Source organism: Mytilus californianus, unplaced genomic scaffold (assembly GCF_021869535.1).
Source record: "Mytilus californianus isolate M0D057914Y unplaced genomic scaffold, xbMytCali1.0.p SCAF_9, whole genome shotgun sequence".
Lineage (NCBI taxonomy): Eukaryota > Metazoa > Mollusca > Bivalvia > Mytilida > Mytilidae > Mytilus > Mytilus californianus.
Genome location: NW_026262745.1, coordinates 69891065 through 69911348, shown reverse-complemented (window position 1 = coordinate 69911348; position 20284 = coordinate 69891065). Strand labels below are relative to the sequence as shown.

The window sequence follows — 20284 nt, the reverse complement described above, 5'->3', positions numbered from 1 at the left end:
GTTAACTATCCCGGGTTCGATCCGGAGCAGATTTCATAGTGTGAAAACGGTATAATACATATATAAAAGCAAATCTTTAAACATATTATAAGAGTGCTGTAGGAATCAGAAAACATTTACGTCTATATGCCGCGTATAGAAATGCAATTGCAAATACATTGACTTATTACAAATAAGCGTATGGTGCTTTCTGTCGCACTTCCCGATAACATTGAATCGGTTTTATTGTCCGTTGTTGAATTTTATGATTTAATCTATATTTTGCATTGAAATTCTTCCAAAAGTGATGATAATAAAATTATACTATCTTTAACAAGACAATGTATCTTAATGTTATTTAAAACCCGGAGTTTGACCTACCTACGGTTTGGAAATGGCAAAAATTGCGCAATTTTAAATCAAAACGTCGAGCGGTTTGTATTTATGACGTCGCCGGATTATTGCGTCGCTGTACTTAATTAAGACTCCAAGATGGGCGCTAGAACGTCAAAACTCAACAAGAAAACTTCAAACACAAACCAGAGTGATGTGGCCACTCATGATATAACGTTTGATAGACGACCTACTGTTGGACAATCAGGACTTTACTACTACTATCCGTTAGGACCTACAAAAGAAGTTAAAACACCGCCAAAACTTTCACGACATCAAAATGTCAAAAATTCGGCGGAAAACTTGAAAGAAATGGCAGAGGAATTAGAAGAGAAAATGATGATAGCTAATATTCTTAGGGAAGAAAATCTACGTTCAAAAGGTATGACAACACAACATTAGAATAAGGGAAAACAAACCAAAAGAATGCATCATTCCTTCGTGTCCTCGTGTGCAAAAATGCTATCTTCTCGACCTATTAAACCACTACTTTATATACCAGTATCGGCCTTCCTTTTCCTTAGGGGACCCAATCCATATTTGGCTATACTAAACTATCCTTTATTCTTAACCTTGCCCTAATCCATACATAAACCAAACACTAGCCCTAACAATAAACCTTAACTTAGAAGTTGAACACTCTAACATAACCATAAACATAAATAAACCCTAACCCTAAATTATAGGGACCCCTAACGTAAAGATGACCCCATTATCTATACTTGTAATACTAAAGTATAAGTTGAATAAACTTATAAGTCTCTTTCAAACTATGCAAAGAAAAACCAGACAAGAACACGTAGAACATGAAAAAAAAGATCGATTAGAACAAAAACCAATAAAACAAAATCACGAACCCCCCCCCCAAAAAAAAAAAAAAAAAAAAAAAAAAAACACACGCACACATACAAACCCCAACAAAAAAAAAAAAAAAAAAAATCATGAATGAAAACAATATATAAACCCTTGCAGTGATGCAAATACATGGACACACGTATGTTATCTTACTTTTGATATTGGATCAATATTCTTGAAAAAGGAAAAAGAAAAAAAAAAATATAAAGAAGTGAAAATTTTCCACTGAATTAAGAAACTGGTGGATTACTGCTTCTTGGACATAGCAGGTAGTTTCTTTTTTCTATTATTGTGAACCAACTCAAATTTTGTTAGAATTGAACTATACAGAGAAAATCATTAGTGTGTAATTCGTGTAGTAGACATACTTTCGAAAATAACTATGAGAAGAACTTCATAAAATGTTTTTAGAAATTTAAATGGCACAAACAGGTCAGACCTTTTATTTGGCTATAATACAAAATATAAAATTTACTGTACATTCCTATGCGAAATTGAATATCTGAATTATCTTCCATTATGAAAATAAATTTATTTTTTTAATCAATAGAAAATGTTCTGTATTTGAACAATCAATCGTTATAATAGACGACTTTCGAATTCTTGCACTTTCCTGTAAATATCCTATGCAACAATGCTATTACGTCAGAGTAAGAATTATTCGATTACGTCGTAACTTACGCCGATTGACCTCGGATCAACCGGTGTAACTTATTCATAAAAAAAAAAACTCGATATTGGTGTATAAAGTAAACTCACATGATAAGTCTCGCAAATGAATTGCACTCCCGCCTCAAAATTGCGTATTTCATTGAAAATTTAGAACGATCGTTTTCTGCTATTTACAATCCAAGATGACAGAAGACCGCCATGAAATTACATTCTTCCATTTGTTCTGCTAAAGAAAATATTTATAGAAAATTTTGCATTCGAAAATTCCGGCGTAAATTGGTCTAAGCCAGATATAATTTAAATTTTGAATGGTAACCATCATGTTCATTGCATATTTCTGTTAAATATTCATAATACGTCAAAATTCATCTAAATTGCAGTATTGAACCATCTATAGACAAGTAGAATTTGGACACAAGTTTTTTACGGAAAAACCCGCTACAATGTTGTTACAATCTAAAAGAACACATATATACAAAATACATGTACATTGTCGGGAAATATATAATTTATTTGTACGAGCTTTAGAAATAGGAATAAAAGCGATGCTCGCCAATCTTCTCTATGGTTCGTAGCGAGTAGAAATACATTTTATATTTCCGACAATGTAATGTATTTTTTTTAATCAGAGACATATAGTTTTTATCCTGCAATTTTCATCCGGCAGTTGAATCTTTAGTTGTATAAATCCAAAACCATTGTTTTGAATTATTTTCAAAGAAATCGACATTGTTTAAACGCGGACCGCGAAGAGGACCCAAAATGAACTTCTTCTTAGTATAAGCCTCCTTTAATTAGGAGCACCTCCATATGGAGTTTTACCTTAACTTTAAGATCTTAAGAAACATTTTATCCAACATATGTACAACACATATAAATAAACGAAACGATGAACTGTTACGGGAAAAAAATATCCCCATTACCGCTTGCTCAACATGGAAGCGGGTTAACAGGAAACGTTATTTGTACAAGTATAGCAAAACATTATTTATGTACCTGTTATTTGTACATAGTTGGCTGATTGCAGGATAAAAATGTTTATGAGGGTCTGGATGGGGGTTCTTCATTTCTGTATTCTTTCATTTGTAAGGCCGTTTTTCTCTATTCTTTATACTTTTGCACATTATTCTCTTTTCTTTATATTTTAGCACCTTGTAATTCTCTATTCTCTATACTTTTGGTTCATTTTTCTCTATTCTTTATATTTTTTCCCATCATTCTCTAATCTGTTAAACCCCATTCCACACCCTCGTTTATGATACTGACAAATATTTTGAAAATTTCTTAGTGAAATAGTTTCAGGGAAATATAACCATACTCTTTACTACAATATTTTATTGTCAGGAAAAGCTGCAAGAGATTTTACAGAAAGACAAGCAAGAGTGAAAGAAAGAAAAGCACAAATGACGGAGGAAAAAATACAGAAAATCCAAGACAAGATGGTTTTAGACGAGGTCCGACTTTTAAATAGGCCGAAAATGAATAAACCAAGAATAAGGAGCCATTCTATTCCACACCTCTCCAAAATTGGTACGAATACCAAAACACATAACTAAATGTACAGATGAGACCTGTAGCAGAAAGAAGACGAAAACCAGCAATGTCGTCTGCCAGCTCCGCTGTCCTTAGTTTTCTGGAATAGACTAACGTGAATCACAATATATTTTTTAATCAAGTGAAATAATGAAATGTTTTACATTTTTCAAATTTTCTTCTTCGTGGTGATGACCAGTCTGCACTGTGTTTGACAGGTCTAAGAGGATCCAAATATATCACAATTGTTTTTGTTTGATTGTTTATTTATTGTCTGTTGTGTATTTATATGGTGGGAATCCTCCTACACCTATATATTTATGTGCACGATTAAATTAGATAATATCACGTTTATTTTTGTGTGTTACTTACTTTTATTACGATTTATTACATATATGTAAGTAAATTTGGATTAGAATTGCAAATTGTTGTCGTAAAATTATGGTGGGAGGCGATATAAGTGTAGTTAATAATTTTAATGGGGGTGATCTAGAACAGCTATTTACCTACTTTTTTCATGCTGATTTTTTACTGTTAGGATTTTACTGTCCGCCTTTGTTGAAACTTTGAAGGAAGATCTCTTTTGGTTATCTTCTATTGTGAGAGACAATAACCCTCAACAATACCGGGGTTAACGATCCCAGTCGTGAGAAATTCATTGGCGAGTCTAGAGGGCTCTGTCCTTTTGCTTTTTATGACCAGAAATAACCACACTTGTCAATAAAGACCACACATTGACCTAAGCGGAGAGTGCACCATGAGTATTGAGATGTGGGGTCAGTCAGGTTATTAATTAGATGAGTTTGGGATACACAGAAAGCAAATACATAACAAGACAATAGTCAATGAGGTTGAGCCAGGAACACTGTTGCAGTGGCCTGTTATTCACCTGAAAATAATTTCACTTTAAAAAACAAATTGCCTGTCATTAAAATAACTGTTTAACACGATAGTTCCAATCAGAGACATGCATGTATATTAATACATATTAATACAAATATTATATTCTCTGTTCGTTGTTAACAAAATAATAACATTGTACAAGTTGTAATCGAGACGTAACATTAATGACATTGTACAAGTTGTAACCGAGAAGTAACATTAATGACATTGTACATGTTGTAATAGAGAAGTAACATTAATAACAATGTACATGTTGTAATCGAGAAGTAACATTAATGACATTGTACATGTTGTAATCGAGAAGTAACATTAATAACATTGTACATGTTGTAATCAAGAAGTAACATTAATGACATTGTGCATGTTGTAATTGAGGAGTAACATAAATGACATTGTACATGTTGTAATCGAGAAGTAACATTAATGACATTGTACATGTTGTAATAGAGAAGTAACATTAATAACATTGTACATGTTGTAATCGAGAAGTAACATTAATGACATTGTACATGTTGTAATTGAGGAGTAACATTAATGACATTGTACATGTTGTAATAGAGAAGTAACATTAATAACATTGTACATGTTGTAATCGAGAAGTAACATTAATAACATTGTACATGTTGTAATCGAGAAGTAACATTAATGACATTGTACATGTTGTAATCGAGAAGTAACATTGATAACATTGTACATGTTGTAATCGAGAAGTAACATTAATGACATTGTACATGTTGTAATCGAGAAGTAACATTAATGACATTGTACAAGTTGTAATCGAGAAGTAACATTAATGACATTGTACATGTTGTAATAGAGAAGTAACATTAATGACATTGTACATGTTGTAATCGAGAAGTAACATTAATGACATTGTACAAGTTGTAATCGAGAAGTAACATTAATGACGTTGTACATGTTGTAATCGAGAAGTAACATTTATAACATTGTACATGTTGTAACCGAGAAGTAACATTAATGACATTGTACATGTTGTAATCGAGAAGTAACATTAATGACATTGCACATATTGTAATCGAGAAAATAAAATTTTAACTCAGTTTTTAAAGAAACCAATTAGCAAATGTTTAGTTACCGCAAAACCGAGAAGCACGAAATGGACTTCTTACCCGATACACATCTATAGTCACGTTTTCACTGGCCAAGTTTAAGTTGCTCTTAGATTTAAATGTGGCAGAATTTTCTGATATGCTTTAAAATTAAATTTCTGTCGAAAGAAAAATGACAATAAAAGACACCAAGTCCAAAATATACAGACAATTTAATAATAATTCCATTTTATAATCATCAATCAACAAATAACAAAATAGGATATTTTCAAAATTTTCAAATTTAACTTTTCACAGAAATGACCCTCTACATAGATCGTTTTGAGGACAAATACCAATTACACAATATGAAGATTATGTTCGTGTGGGTTTAACTTTTTCTGGAGACGAAGGAGGAAAAGGAGCAATGGACAGCTAACATAGATTGGTCTTGCCCGCTTGTCAGAACAGGGTTATTTGGTAAATTGCTATAAAACTGCATGTATTTGGGAGTGGAAATATAGTTTTAAGTACTCGTTAAGCTTATTCGACCAGAAAACTTTAACATTCAACAATAATTTAATTTTGGATGTAACACGCGTCGTAATTAAATTATAAGGAATGACTGTACTATTTTTTCTGTCTATTTGAAATAACCTTAAAAATGTGGTGCACACTTTTAAATAACCCGCTACGCGGTTTATTCAGTGTGCACCACATTTTTGATGTTATTTCTTCTTAGACAGAAAAAATATTACAGTCATTACTTAAATAAATTACAAATCTAATTACTTCAAAGTCAGAACACCAAGCTGAAAAAATGGCTTTATGAAATCATTTGCTTTCAAACGAGATACATAGCTCAATATGTAACTATATTTATTTCAAATAAGCACTTTAGCGTTTTTCGTCATCTTTTTGTATTTGTTTATACTATGCATGTTTTCGGCCTTTGTACACGACTGCCTTTGAGGTGTCCAAATATCAATAAAGAATGTGTTTGTTGTTAGTACGTTTTAAATTTGTTTAAACTTGAATTTTGAATAAAGTAAAATCCATATATTCGCTGAAGCATGGCTTAGAATTTGAGCCAAGGGTTACTAATGCAGCATACAAATAAGAAGATATAAGTATTAAGGATGTACTTAGGTGAGGTTTTGGAATTTGTGTCAAATGTTCGGACTCCTTAGTTTTTTTCCTATGATACAGGGTAAAATATTTTGCCCCATAACACCCATTTTTCTTTTCATATAAGACTTCAATAGCTCATAAAAGGTCATTTACCAAAATTTAAGCAAATTTTTAATTTCTTTTCTTTCAATTTGAGACCCACATAATACCAAGGCAAATATAAGGTAAAAGTCCGAGTCAGACTTTTCCCGCCATTTTTTAAAACTCAAATATCTTGAAAAGGAGCTCCATAACCTATCAATATTTTAAGCTTACTTTTTTCCTTAACTAATGATCTATCGACTTAAAGTATCAATTTTAAATTCTTGATTTTTTTAATTTCACCTAAGTACATCCTTAATATTGCAAACGTGAATCTGATAACTCTCCAACAGACACCAAAAAACGTAAAAGTTAGCAAAAAGTAAAATAACAAAAATACCGAACTCCAAGGAAAATTCAAAACGGAAAGTCCTTTATCAAATGGCAATATCAAAAGCTCAAACACATCAAACGAATGGAAAACAACTGTCATATTCCTGACTTGGTACAAGCATTTCCTTATGTAGACTTACTGTATGGCTTACTGTGGTCACCGTACGGCCTTCAACAATGAGCAAATCCCATACCGCATAGCAAGCCATACAATAGCACTTATTTTTTACGCGAAAATTTAAAATTTGATTTGAACAATGTCGTCAAGGTAAAACATGCAATAAATTCGACACAGTGCAGCTACCAACAGCATGACAAATAACTTGAACGAGGAGAAAAAAAGACGGCACATAATTTGGAAAGCAGGGTCAAATGGGTCGTTATTAGGAAGATAGCTATACGGTAGTAAGAGCTGTTGGTTGAATAATGTCGCACAAGAAAACAAAGCAATCAGAAACAACACTCCTTACAGGTTTATTGCAGTTTCATCATAAAAATACTTTAAAACGGAAGTACCCATCCCAGTCTCTGAAAAAATCTTTTAAGCCACAAAGAACAATTTCGACACACATTAATTTTTATAATGCCACATGTGGCGATAAAGACCCCTATTTGTCGAGCCGGCTACATTTTGCTGCTGGCGCTAAAAGATCATAACTTTGTCAAACCTTCATGGAATTTTAAGGAACTTGGACTGAAGCTTTTTTATGATCAAAAGACAGTACTCGGAGCATAGTTTTGAAAACATTTTTTGTTTTGTTTTTCCATATAATTATTACTCATAATTTTTACAGCTAAAACATTAATATACAGGCTAAGGTTTAACGTTTTTCAAACATCAATAACTTGGTCAAACCTTCATGGAACTTTACAAAAATTGACAGATGCTTTTCATAATCAACTGACAGTATTAAGAGAAACACTTGGAAATATTTTATTTTAATTTTCCGATTTTTACTGGTAAATGGACATTTTGACGTGTTTTTCGGCAGTTACATTAATTTTACATAAAGTCTTAGATAATAAAAAAATGTCCATCAATAATTGTGTCAAACCTTCATTGAATGTTATGAAACTTGGGCAGAAGCTCCTTCAAGATCAAGATATAGTATCTGAAGATTTTGTAAAATTTCCGTATTTTATAAATGGAAAATGCAAAAAGTTGATTTCTGGGTATCTTTTAAAACATACACCGAATTTTTATAAAAGAATAGTTTGCACCACCGGATAAAGTAACTGCCTATTGATTTTAAGGTTACGTAGTAAAAGGTCCAGGTCACAGCTTAAATTGGCACATTGAGATTTTGGCAAATTTTAGTCCTGGTGATAATTTTTTAACCATTTGTGAAAGAGGCAAAAGGTATCAAAGAGACAATAAAAAAATCATCAAGTCGAAGAAAAACCGACAAATTTCAATTGATATATTATAGTGTATCTTTTTATGTTGTAATGTTACACTACTGTCTCAGATTAGGTTGAAGGTTGGCGCCTGTTAAAACGTTTAAACCCGGTGCATTTTTATGCACCTGTCCTAAGTCAGGAGCCTGTTGTTCAGTGGTTGTCGTTTGTTGGTGTGGTTCATCGGTGTTTCTTGTTTCTCGTTTTTGTCGAGCCTTCGACTTTAGTCGAAAAAGCGAGACATAGCGATCCTACATTCCGTCGGCGTCGTCGTCGTCGTCGTTGTCGTCGGCGGCGTCCACAAATATTCACTCTGTGGTTAAAGTTTTTGAAATTTTAATAACTTTCTTAAACTATCCTGGATTTCTACCAAACTTGGACAGAAGCTTGTTTATGATCATAAGATAGTATCCAGAAGTAAATTTTGTAAAAATAAAATTCCATTTTTTCTGTATTTTACTTATAAATGGACTTAGTTTTTCTGCCGGTAAATATTACATTCACTCTGTGGTTAAAGTTTTTAAAATTTTAATAACTTTCTTAAACTATCCTGGGTTTGTACCAAACTTGGACAGAAGCTTGTTTATGATCATAAGATAGTATCTAGAAGTAAAATTTGTTAAAAAATAAATCCATTTTTTCCTTATTTTACTTTTAAATGGACTTAGATTTTCTGCCAGGAAACAACACATTCACTTTGTGGTTAAAGTTTTTAAAATTTTAATAACTTTCTTATACTATTTTGGATTTGTACCAAACTTGGACAGAAGCTTGTTTATGATCAAATGCTAGTATCTAGAAGGAAATTTTGTTTTCTTCCAGTTAACATTACATTCAGTCTGCAGTTAAAGTTTTTAAACATTTATTAGATTCATAAACTATCCTGGAATTTTACCAAACTTGGACAGAAGCTTCTTACAATCAAAAGATAGTATCAAGAGGAATATTTTTATTGATTTACTTCCTCATTTTTGTTGAGCCTGCGATTAACAGAAAAAGTAGGCGAGACACTGGGTTCCGCGGAACCCTTACGAATTTTTTATATAGATTAGACCGTTGGTTTTCATGTTTGAATTGTTTTATACTAATCATTTTGAGGCCCTTTATAGCTTGTTGTTCGATGCGAGTCCAGGCTCCGTGTTGAAGGCCGTACTACCTATAATTGTTAACTTTTTTATACATTGTGACTTGGATGGAGGGTTGTCTCATTGGCACTCATACCACATCTTATTTATGATTTGATTACCATGGATACTTGATAGACTTTATTTCAAAACTATGCAGAGAAAGTCAATTCGCCTTCCTATGTAGTCCAGAGGTCACTTCTAAACGTATTGCAAGGTGAACATGTCGGTCTGACATGGTTCAGTCCGAACTTGACCTTATTTTTATGGTTTTATTGGTCAAAGTGAAGTTTTTGTGATAAGGTAGTTTCAGATACTATAAGCAGTAGGTCAACTGTATAATTGTTGTATTGAATGATTTTAAGGTGTACCTATCCTTCTTGCAGGATTCATCCGACTTTCACCTTATAACATGGTTCAATATCAAGTTGAAGTGATCAGTCCGTTTCTGGGATACTTTAAGCACTAGGTCAACTGTATTTGGTGAATGAATTGATTGTAAGGTTATGTATTCTTGTAGGATTTATCTGACCTTATTTTAATTGTTTATTGGTCAATTTGAAGTGTTTGTGAATATGTTAGTTATTCAGATACTATAGGAAATAGGCAGTGGCGGATTCAGGGGGCATACCCCTTCGATCCGAAAAAAAAAAATCATTTTTTTTATTGAAAATGTCAGTATTTTTTTTTGCTAAGCTCTGCTCTGCGGTTTACATCATATTTGGTCCGTTTTATTGAATTACCCTCCATTTAAAAAAATCTTGGATCCTCACCTGGTAGGTCAACTATATTTGTTAAGTGTATGGAATGATTTTTAGGGGTACATGTCTGTAGGGTGAGGTCCATCTTGTCTTGACCTCGTTTTCATAGTCTTTGGTTAATGTTAAGTTTTTTTTATCAAGTCTGTTTCTAATATTGATTGGTCAACTAAATTTGGTGTATTGATTGTGTAAATTTCAGTCTGACATGGTTCATGACCTTATATTTATGGTTCATTGGTCATTGGTCAACCTAATTGAAACTGAAGGTGTAAATGCATTTTGGAAGGGTTCATCAAACCCTGGGCTCATTTTCATGGTTCATTGGTCAATGTTAAAATTTTTGCAATGAGGTCGGTTTCTCAGATATTATAAGCACTTGGACAGCTGTATTTGGTGAATGAATTGATTGTAAGGTATTTTATGACCTTGAATTCCTTTCCATTGATCTTGATAATGTAAAGCTTTATATAAGTGCTATTAGTAGTAAAACATTTATCTTGAAGACTTTTGACATGAAATTCAAACATGACAAGTATAGCAGGCAGTTTTTGTACTCTTGTTAATCACTAAAATGTTCAATCCCAATATGCCTTTATTAAGAGATAACACTGGCTCTGGGCTCCAGGCTCCATCCTTATTTTATCGTTTTGATCCAGGCTTACTTTAAGGGCTCTGGGATTTAGTTACATAACTTTGGGCTCCAGGCACCATATTGTAAGGGCTCCTGGTTCCAGTTCTAGGGCTTTTGGCTCCATTGATAGGGCTCCTAGCTAAGTAGGTAAGAATATGGACTCAAGCTCTGTTGGTTCCAGGTTCTAAAGTTACTGTGGAGCCTATGTTATTACCCCAACTTCACTTTTAGGCAAATATTGAAAAAAATAACTCGAGACAATGTCATATAAAACTTAACACATTTAATTGTGTTATGATCATACAAATCTTTGTATACCATTTATATGAGGTAACTTTTAACAAGTGTATATTGCAAATAATTATGTACCATACATTTCTTTACATATATATATCACAATTTATCATACAGATATTATATATCACAACTATAAAGGTTTATAAACAATGATAAATACAGTGAAACATTTATAAATCAAAACTTTCATGAAAACTTTAAGAAAACGTTAAAAGTTTCACATATTCATCCGTTTACATAACTTGCTATTGAACCTCAGTATTAAGTTATCATTAAGCAGGATAATATGGTTAATCAAAAATTTTCTTGTATTGGATATTTTTTTTAACTTTAATGATTAAAGAAGATTTCGATATAAGCTAACATTTCTATAACATCTTTTAAGAAAGGTTATTGTTTTAATAGTAAATTGACCAAAATAAAACCCATTCATAATATTTTCTGGATTATACATAACAGAGTTTCGTTTTGATATGTTTCACTGTCAGAATGTAAGTAAATAGGGTACATGGATTGAGCAGATGTAAAGATACATAAAGATACAGAATAATTACCATAAAATATGTTTAAAACCACCTTCTGTAAGCATTTATGCATTAGTATGCCCAAAAAGTTCTGATTTATTTTCATATTTTATACCTTTTTTTACTCTTTTTGTTAATTATGCAGGGGAATAATTAATAAATTAGTACAACTTCGTTATATAGCATAAATATTTTTTCATATTATGAAATAAAAATCTCTGTTTAATAGATTCTGTAAACAAGAGTTACTTCCCTTCAAATTTTACACTTAAAACTTTCAACCAAATCCAGATATATCACAGAGACAAACAAGAACTTTTGTTCTCAGCCACTTGTCAGATTTTCAAATATAAAATTAATTATGTTCAATTCCATGCGCAGTCTAGATCTGAACAGACAAAATTGTCACACTTTCAAAGGGAAGTAACTCTTTAAGGGGAGATAATTTTAACAAAACAATAATTTGATTGATATCAGCAGTGTAACAATAACAGTATTTCACCGAGTATTATATTTCAAGTTATTTTTTGGCACAGATCATTACTTGAACTGCATAGCAGACAATTTTGGTGGAGTGCAAATTTTCCATTTTGGATCTTTTTTTTTATTTTGGACCTTTGCCCTTTACAATTTATAGCCTCTAAACCAACCATTAATGATCCGAGTCTCCAAAAAAACTTTTTAAAAAAATCCGGAAGAAAAGATGGTGCCTTTTACAGCATAAGGTCTTAGGGGACTTTTTTTTGTTTATTAAATATGACATTTTCGTAATCACTTTGAAAAATTTGGTCCATTTAAAATTAAAAAAATCTTTTCACACGAGTGTGAAAAATTTCAAAATTTTGCATCCACCAAAATAATATGCTACATATAACATCAAAACAGAAGCAATATATTCACAGCTTTCTAGAGCTAAACTTTTCAAGCAAAATTCTAGTTACATCCAAAAAATGCATAGCTTTTTTTTCTTGGCAAGATTTATTACACTTTAAATATGCCAAAGACATTTGGTGTATAAAAATTCTCTAGTTAGAAAAGGTGTCTAGGATTTACTTTAAATGGAATATCTATGTAACACTTTCAGCATCATTTATGTATATTAAGCTTTCTAAATTAAAACAACAGCATGTAAAAATGTCTTTGGTTTGGGATTTAGAAACTTTTTTTTTCAATAAATGTGTATTAAGCATAATTATGCTGTTTAGAGACAGTTATTGCAAGCTCACTTTTAAAAAAGTAACACACACATTTTTCCTTTGGCATAGTTAATCAAAAGACTTCAGAAAAGAAATTCACCAGTAAACATATTGAGACATTAAATGTAATACTACCATAGTACCTTAGGATTTCATTTCAATTGATAAATTCAGCTTACAAAATTTTGGCAACCCATTTCACAAAATATCTTACGACTGAAACTGATCTTCACCTTTACTGAAATATGTTAAGGATATTCGCTACTCTGTTTTAGAATAACAAGCTTTTTAAAAGACTGTTATAAATTGATAGTACATAAATAAAGAACCTAAAAAAGGAAAAAAAAAAAATAAAGGGTCCGTGTGCTTGTTTTCTTGATATAAGCCATTGCAAATTTGGCGGGAAATAATTCTCTCTAGATTTTTTATACATTTAACATTGGCACCTTTTTTCTTTCAAAAACGATTAAAAAATAATAAAGATTTTATAAATTTTTCAAAGATGACATTTAAAACTATATGTAATCAAATTATGGAAAGAAAAGCAGGGGTTAGTGGGCAAAATTTGTAATGACACTACACGGATAAAACCCGAGAATTCCAAATATCTGGCAAAAATTCAAAAATAAGAGGAGCAAACATCCTTAATTCACTGTAAATGAGGAAATTTTTGTGATCGGTAAAAATATGCGGAAAAAATATCTCCAATATGAAATATCTGATAAAAACTGAACATTTTTTTGAAAATGTCAAATGTGTGAATTTAACCCTTATGCCAAAAACAAGCTTAATGAAATAGTGAATAAATAAGTAGGCCCAACCCCTGGAAAATTTCCATGCTTCAGTATACAGAGTATATTTTCACTTATATTTTTTGTGAAAAGAGCTGCCTGTCATTTAGTCAGTTGATACATATTTATCTCCTTTTTTTATGTCTAGTTTATACGATAACCTATAAAAAGCTCCATTTAGTATTGCAAAATCCTAATTACTCATTTATCAGACTTAGACCTAAAAAAAGATGCACTTCTCCAATTTTAATTGGTTATGTTTTCTACCAATAAAATAATCAGTCAACATTTACTGTTGATAATCGTTTTTGTAATGGTGCCAAACGTCGTGTACAGGTGTAATTTTAAACGTACCTGTTTAAACCATCAAATCACAGTGTAGTACACAAATGTTGATTCACTGACTCAACATGTATATTCACGAACACTTTTATTGTTGTATAGTTAATCCCCTCATCAAAACCCACTTTCAGACAAGATCAGTTTAAAGCTTGAACAATATAACCATTAAGATTGATATAAAAAGCATAAGAAAGATCATGATTGTTATACAAAAGTGTAAATTTTGTACCCTTATATTATCTTAACGACTATTTTAACAAGATTGATGGTTTTAGAGACGGAATTTTATCCCGGAATTTATTCAAAGATAAAATACTTTTCTAAAGAATCATTTTAAAATTCTGACCAAATATTCAAAAGCGTGAAAGTGTCAATCGTAAAAAAAAATTGGTATTATGTTTGGGAAAATATAAGTGTTCATAAAAATTTATTTTTATTGGTCTTAGTTTTCTCCCACCAAATTTGATAACTGTGAATAAATATAAACTTTCACGATAAATCAACTCATTTTAAATATTTTGATATATTAAAGCTATAATTTAACATTATAATGGTTGTCATGGAAACATACAATACACTATACTATACAGTTTGTATTTACAATTTTTTGTACTTATTGTGGAATGTAAATAATATGTAATAAATATGGAATGTGGACAAAAAATATGAAACGATAAAGATATTTATATATAAAACTTACAAAAAAACAAACAAATAACAAAAAACATTTATCACAGAACAATTTATGTAAGCATCAGATCCCTCAAGAAAATAAAGCAGTAGATAACATAAACAATATATGCTTAATGCATAACTGAGGTCCTATATTTTGGGGGGAGAGAAGGGGGCAGAGTTCTTGAAAAGTGTCGGTCAAAAAAGGATTAATTGACTGAAAAATATTCAAATGTATGACAAATTTGAGTTAATTTTCAATCAAATTATAGGATAGAAATGTATTTCGGACTGACAAATTTCAAATAGTGTCAGTCGAAATGTCAAATAAAACAAAATTATTTTCAAAAATTTTAAGGGGGGTGAAGCAGCAGTACATGTATAAAAAGATTTTTCAATATCCATTAATCATCATCTTTAGATCTAATATTTGTTCGCATTTAAATGTAGGACCAAAGTTATCAATGGATCTATATATATATATATATTAGGAACGGGGAACAAATCATCTGTATAAATGATATCAAATTGGCAAGTTGATACGAATCGCATAATTATGACGTCATGATTTCAAAAAAATTAATACAGTAAAATTATTTCACTTCTTTCTGCAAATTTCAAATGTAAAATTTTTTAATCAATATTTTCAAAAATTTCTTTGCTGATTATTTATTCCTCTTTTATTTCAAAGAACTTTTACTATATATTGCAATTCTATAAAAATTGTAAATACATGTATATCAATATACCTGTCTATTTCAAATAAGGGCTGTTCCATTAATACATAAATGGTACCCAGGGAACGTACTTTGAAAATGAGGCAACCACCTTTAGAGTTTCACTTATCTGTACATTTTCACTGTGCAAAAAGTATTTGACACCCATCCATAGCTTTCCCCAAGTCCCATGTATGTTTATATAGAACAGCTGCAAGAGTTTTTTTTATTTGAATTAACTTCCCTTAATTCAAACTTACTTTTGGAGTATGGATTTTTGGTTACACATTAATAAATATTTGGGACTTTATATAAAATTTCAATAAACAACAGACATAATAAATCTAATTCTGTTCTAATGTTTTTAAATGTTTTAACAGACTACTCAGCAGCGTCGCTAAACTGGTTGCCTGTCTCATTAAGTAACGCATATGAGGATCAGACAATGGCTTTCCGCAGGCTGCCTGGGCAGCATTGACTGTACTTTTAAATGAGTTAGTGACCTTAATGACCTCAAAACCGAGCTGCTGTGCTTGGTGAACTGCAACCATCATGATCATGGTTGCCTGAGCGTGAAGGAAGACTTTTGCTAATGTATGCATACAAGTGTTTAGATTTTCTGCTAATTTTTCTTTAGTCTGTGTTGCATTACTGACAAGAAATTTTGCATCGTAAACAAATTGTTTGACTCTGTTATTAAGTTCCTCTTTGCACATTCCAAACTGTTTCGGACGACGGTCAATTCTTGAATCTTTTAATGTCTCAAGAGTTTGTTTAAGTTCTGACAGAAGCCTCTCGGCATCACGAGTGGCTTCTTCAAAGTCACTAATGCTATATGTCTTTTCTAAGATAAATTTCACTGAGTCTGAATGGCTAACACTAATTCTGTCACTAACAATTGCAAAACTTTCCTCTGAAAATGAGCCTTTTCTTTGCCTCATTTCACCATTCGGAACTAATGTTTGAACACTTGATTTCTTACTTTCAGCATTCATCGTTGGAACAGGTGGAGGTTTTCTCATCACTTTTTTGTCTGTTCCCTGAGGAGTTTTTCCGGCAGTGATATCACGAAGAGCATCAAAGTTTGTATATGACCTTGCTTCTTCTGAATCGTCTTTTATTGTACTTTTGCCTCTCATTGACATCGGGCGCCATATACTACTATTACTACCTAATGTCCCAAATGGACTTACGTCTCCTTTAGTACTAGATTTAGGAGTGTATGTACCAGAAATATCATCTTTACTGCCTCTTCTTTGTGAGTTCCTTCTAGGTCTTTGAACTCCACTTGTTGTCTGATCTTGATCATTTTGGTCCTCATGTTTGATGTTGCCATTAGAAACTTTAACTGGAATTGAGGATTCTGAATCAGCAGAGTCCTTTGAGTGTTTTTTATCACCAGATGAAAGAACAGATGATAAAGCCTTCATTGGACCTGATTTCTTTTGTGCAGCTCTCTGTCTCTGAAAATGTAAATGATAAATTATTGACATATATTTATCTTGAACCAATATGCAAATTCAGCTAATGCATAATCACAAAGTTAATATGTTAAAGGTCTGCATGCTTTTAATAGCATGCCTTTATAGTGCACAATAACTGTGATTCCAGTTTTAACAAACATGCAACGGTACATTTACGTATATAATTTTTTAAAATTTTTATCTTATGTTGTTACATCATTTGAGATATTACAAAAATATTCTTGTTTCTCAAAATAATTAAGAATCTGAATAATTATATAAAAATAACATGTCTCATTTTTACCAAAAAATATAATTTACTATACATAATACCCTTGTGTAAATACCATAAAATATCCTTAGTCCAGCATGCAGCATGCATATGCATAAAAAAAATAAATCTAGAAAAAATAGTAAGGAAAAAAGTTCAAATTTCTATTTTATTTATAAGTATTAGTTTCTGAAGTGTGCATATAAAAAGAAATTAGTAAAATCATTACAGTTTTAAGTCATTAAATACATTTTAATGTAATTTTTCTCACACTGACATATTTAAAAACTGTGAAAGATTAAAATGCTGTCAAAATTTTGTGAAAACATAAAATACAAAACAATTGAGAGTTTGTGGTTTATCTTTTACAAAATTTCGTTCTATTTATAAAATTGATATTTTACTATGTACTTTTAATGATTTACATTACAACTTGTCCTATTAAAATGGGTAATTTATTTAATAAAATGATAAATGATTTGAACAAACTCGGAAAATTAATGGTGTAACTGACCCTGTACTGTGAAACATTTCAGAAAATCAACAGGGGTATAGACAGACAAGTAGAAAAAATAATGTAAAAATCTGCGATTTCAACAAAGTCTTTAGATTTCCTGTAGGTGAAATCAACATTGGTGAATTATATGAATTTAATGACGTTTACAAAGTAAACTTTTTTTTTAGCTTAGACTTGGACTTTTCTCAAAATTTTGGGGATATAATTTTATAAAAAACATTTTTTCTACAATTTTACTACTATTTTCTAGAAGTTTGTTTGTTTCTAGATTTCTACACAACCAGAAATCTATCAAAATCTAAAATTACAAAGACGCTAAACACATCTAAAATGGTACTACCCTATAGTATTTATTGAATTGTTCCCCTACTGAAAAAGTCTACTTTAACTAGTAATGAAAGAACATTAGTGAGCGTGCTCACATACCCCACGTCCCCACATTGTCATTGGAGAAATAAAATAAGTGTAAGAAAAAAAAATTGTATCAGAAAAAAAAATTGAATCATAATTTCCTGTCAATTTGCACATCTACATAGTATGTCCTTATTATCTACACAGTTTCATGAAATTCTGTTGTGTGGTTTGAGAGGAGTTGCGATGACAAAAGGTTGCAGTAGTATACTGGGCAAATAAGTTCAAAGGGGCGTAACTCATGGAAAAAAAAATTGAATCGTAATTTCCTGTCAATATGCACATCTACATAGTATGTCCTTATTATCTGAAAAGGTTTCATGAAATTCTGTTGTGTGGTCTGAGAGGAGTTGGGATGACAAAAGGTTGCAGTAGTATATTAGGCAAATAAGTTCAAAGGGGCGTAACTCCTGGAAAAAAATTGAAACGTAATTTCCTGTCGATATGCACATCTATGTAGTATGTCCTTATTATCTGAAAAGGTTTCATGAAATTCTGTTGTGTGGTTTGAAAAGAGTTGCGATGACAAAAGGTTGCAGTAGTATATTGGGCAAATAAGTTCAAAGGGGCGTAACTCCTGGAAAAAAAATGAATCGTAATTTCCTGTCGATATGCACATCTACGTAGTATGTCCTTATTATCTGAAAAGGTTTCATGAAATTCTGTTGAGTGGTTTGAGAGGAGTTGCGATGACAAAAGGTTGCAGTAGTATATTGGGCAAATAAGTTCAAAGGGGCGTAACTCCTGGAAAAAAAATTGAATCGTAATTTCCTGTCGATATGCACATCTACATAGTATGTCCTTATTATCTGAAAAGGTTTCATGAAATTCTGTTTTGTGGTTTGAGAGGAGTTGTGATGACAAACTGTTGCAGTAGTACATTAAAGTAAATAAGTTCAAAGGGGCGTAACTCCTAGAAAAAAAAATTGAATCGTAATTTCCTGTCGATATGCACAACTACATAGTATGTCCTTATTATCTAAAAAGGTTTCATGAAATTCTGTTGTGTGGTTTGAGAGGAGTTGCGATGACAAGAAACAGGACTGACGGACTGACGGATGGACGGACGGACGGACAGATGGACAGACGGACGGACAGACGGATGGGTCAAAAACATTATACCCTCCGCAACTCCTTGCGTGGGGTATAATAAATAGTACAATTAATTTCTTTTTAAAAAACAAAATCCTTTGGGCATGGTTTGACAAAAGTAAAATCCAATTTAAATTAAAATACCATTATTATCAGTACTTTACTGTGAAAAATATGATTGATTGAGTGTTGCTTGCTTGCTTTCAACAATTGGCAAATATTTCATGCATATTCAGGTTGATGTAAAAAGTACAATTTACCATTTCAAAATTGGGTAAGTCTCCTTAGCTGCAGGATACATAGAAATAGTCTGCTTCAGGCGTCTTACATAAGAAGATTTTTTTTTAATTCAAACCCAAAGTGTAACAGTGCAACTGTACACACCAGGCCTGAACAATTTAAAACTAATTTTTCCTTTTTGTAAACATTTTGCATATGACCCCAGGGCTATAGGTTGTGTTCAATCTTAAGTCTTTCAAGAACCATTTTACTTTTACCCTGTTTCATAGTTGTTCAATTGTGAAACATTCATTTTAATATCATATACTTGTTAGGTATTAAATAGTTCTAAGAGAAATCAAAAATAAATTTAATGCACTCTTTTGTCAAATATTACATGAAATCAACATTTAATTCACACATTAATTCCACAACATATTTCTAGTGACATAAATACACCAAATCACCGCATGCCAAAAAAGACAATTGTGATTTTACCTCTTCCGTGTGAATTGAATTCGTGATTGCAGTCCCCTGAAAATTACTATTGAAATTTAATAACACTATCATTTTTTCATTTTCCAGTCCAATACTTCAATATTTATGAATAAAATTTAAAAATGAACTTGTCATGTATAAAAATACATTTAACTCTAATATCCATCTTTGTGAAATCAAATTTTTTTTTTTTACATTTTATGCTTTAATTTGCTTTTCTTTTTCTGTTATTAGGAATATAATGTTTCCTAATTAAGAAAGAGTGAGGCTTATTTGTTTATTAAGATTTTCTTTCCAATCAACATTACAGGTCCTAAAGTTGAATCTTTTAAATTAAATTTTTCCATATGGTCCACATAGTTTTCATGCCCT

General features: G+C 31.4%; 2 protein-coding genes and 1 long non-coding RNA gene across 11 annotated transcripts in view; 2 read left to right on the top strand and 1 right to left on the bottom strand.

Moving 5' to 3' along the window:
- LOC127715199 (uncharacterized) overlaps window positions 1–20284 on the top strand; it is a 507760-nt gene that overhangs the window by 408175 nt on the left and 79301 nt on the right. The window lies entirely within an intron of this gene.
- LOC127715186 (uncharacterized) lies at window positions 471–3780 on the top strand. Its single transcript, XM_052221226.1, has 2 exons — window positions 471–754; window positions 3244–3780. Exons 1-2 carry the CDS (start codon window positions 472–474, stop codon window positions 3453–3455), a joined length of 495 nt encoding a protein of 164 aa, XP_052077186.1. The 5' UTR covers window position 471; the 3' UTR covers window positions 3456–3780.
- LOC127715157 (uncharacterized) overlaps window positions 11167–20284 on the bottom strand; it is a 112972-nt gene continuing 103854 nt past the window's right edge. For 6 of the 9 annotated variants that reach the window (XM_052221182.1, XM_052221176.1, XM_052221179.1 and 3 more), the window contains 2 exons: window positions 19913–19948; window positions 11167–16904 (listed from right to left, as the gene is read on the bottom strand). In XM_052221182.1, coding sequence (XP_052077142.1) covers window positions 15786–16904; window positions 19913–19948 — 1155 coding nt within the window. In that variant the 3' untranslated portion in view covers window positions 11167–15785. The remainder of the gene's footprint in view (window positions 16905–19912; window positions 19949–20284) is intronic. The other 3 variants (XM_052221178.1, XM_052221181.1, XM_052221183.1) reach the window with 1 other exon arrangement.

Bases quoted from the DNA above. Each gene is read 5' to 3' on its own strand.
- LOC127715186 (XM_052221226.1), top strand. From the start codon at position 472: ATGGGCGCTAGAACGTCAAAACTCAACAAGAAAACTTCAAACACAAAC. The intron at 755-3,243 runs GTATGACAACAC...TTTTATTGTCAG, and splicing joins AGAAAATCTACGTTCAAAAG to GAAAAGCTGCAAGAGATTTT.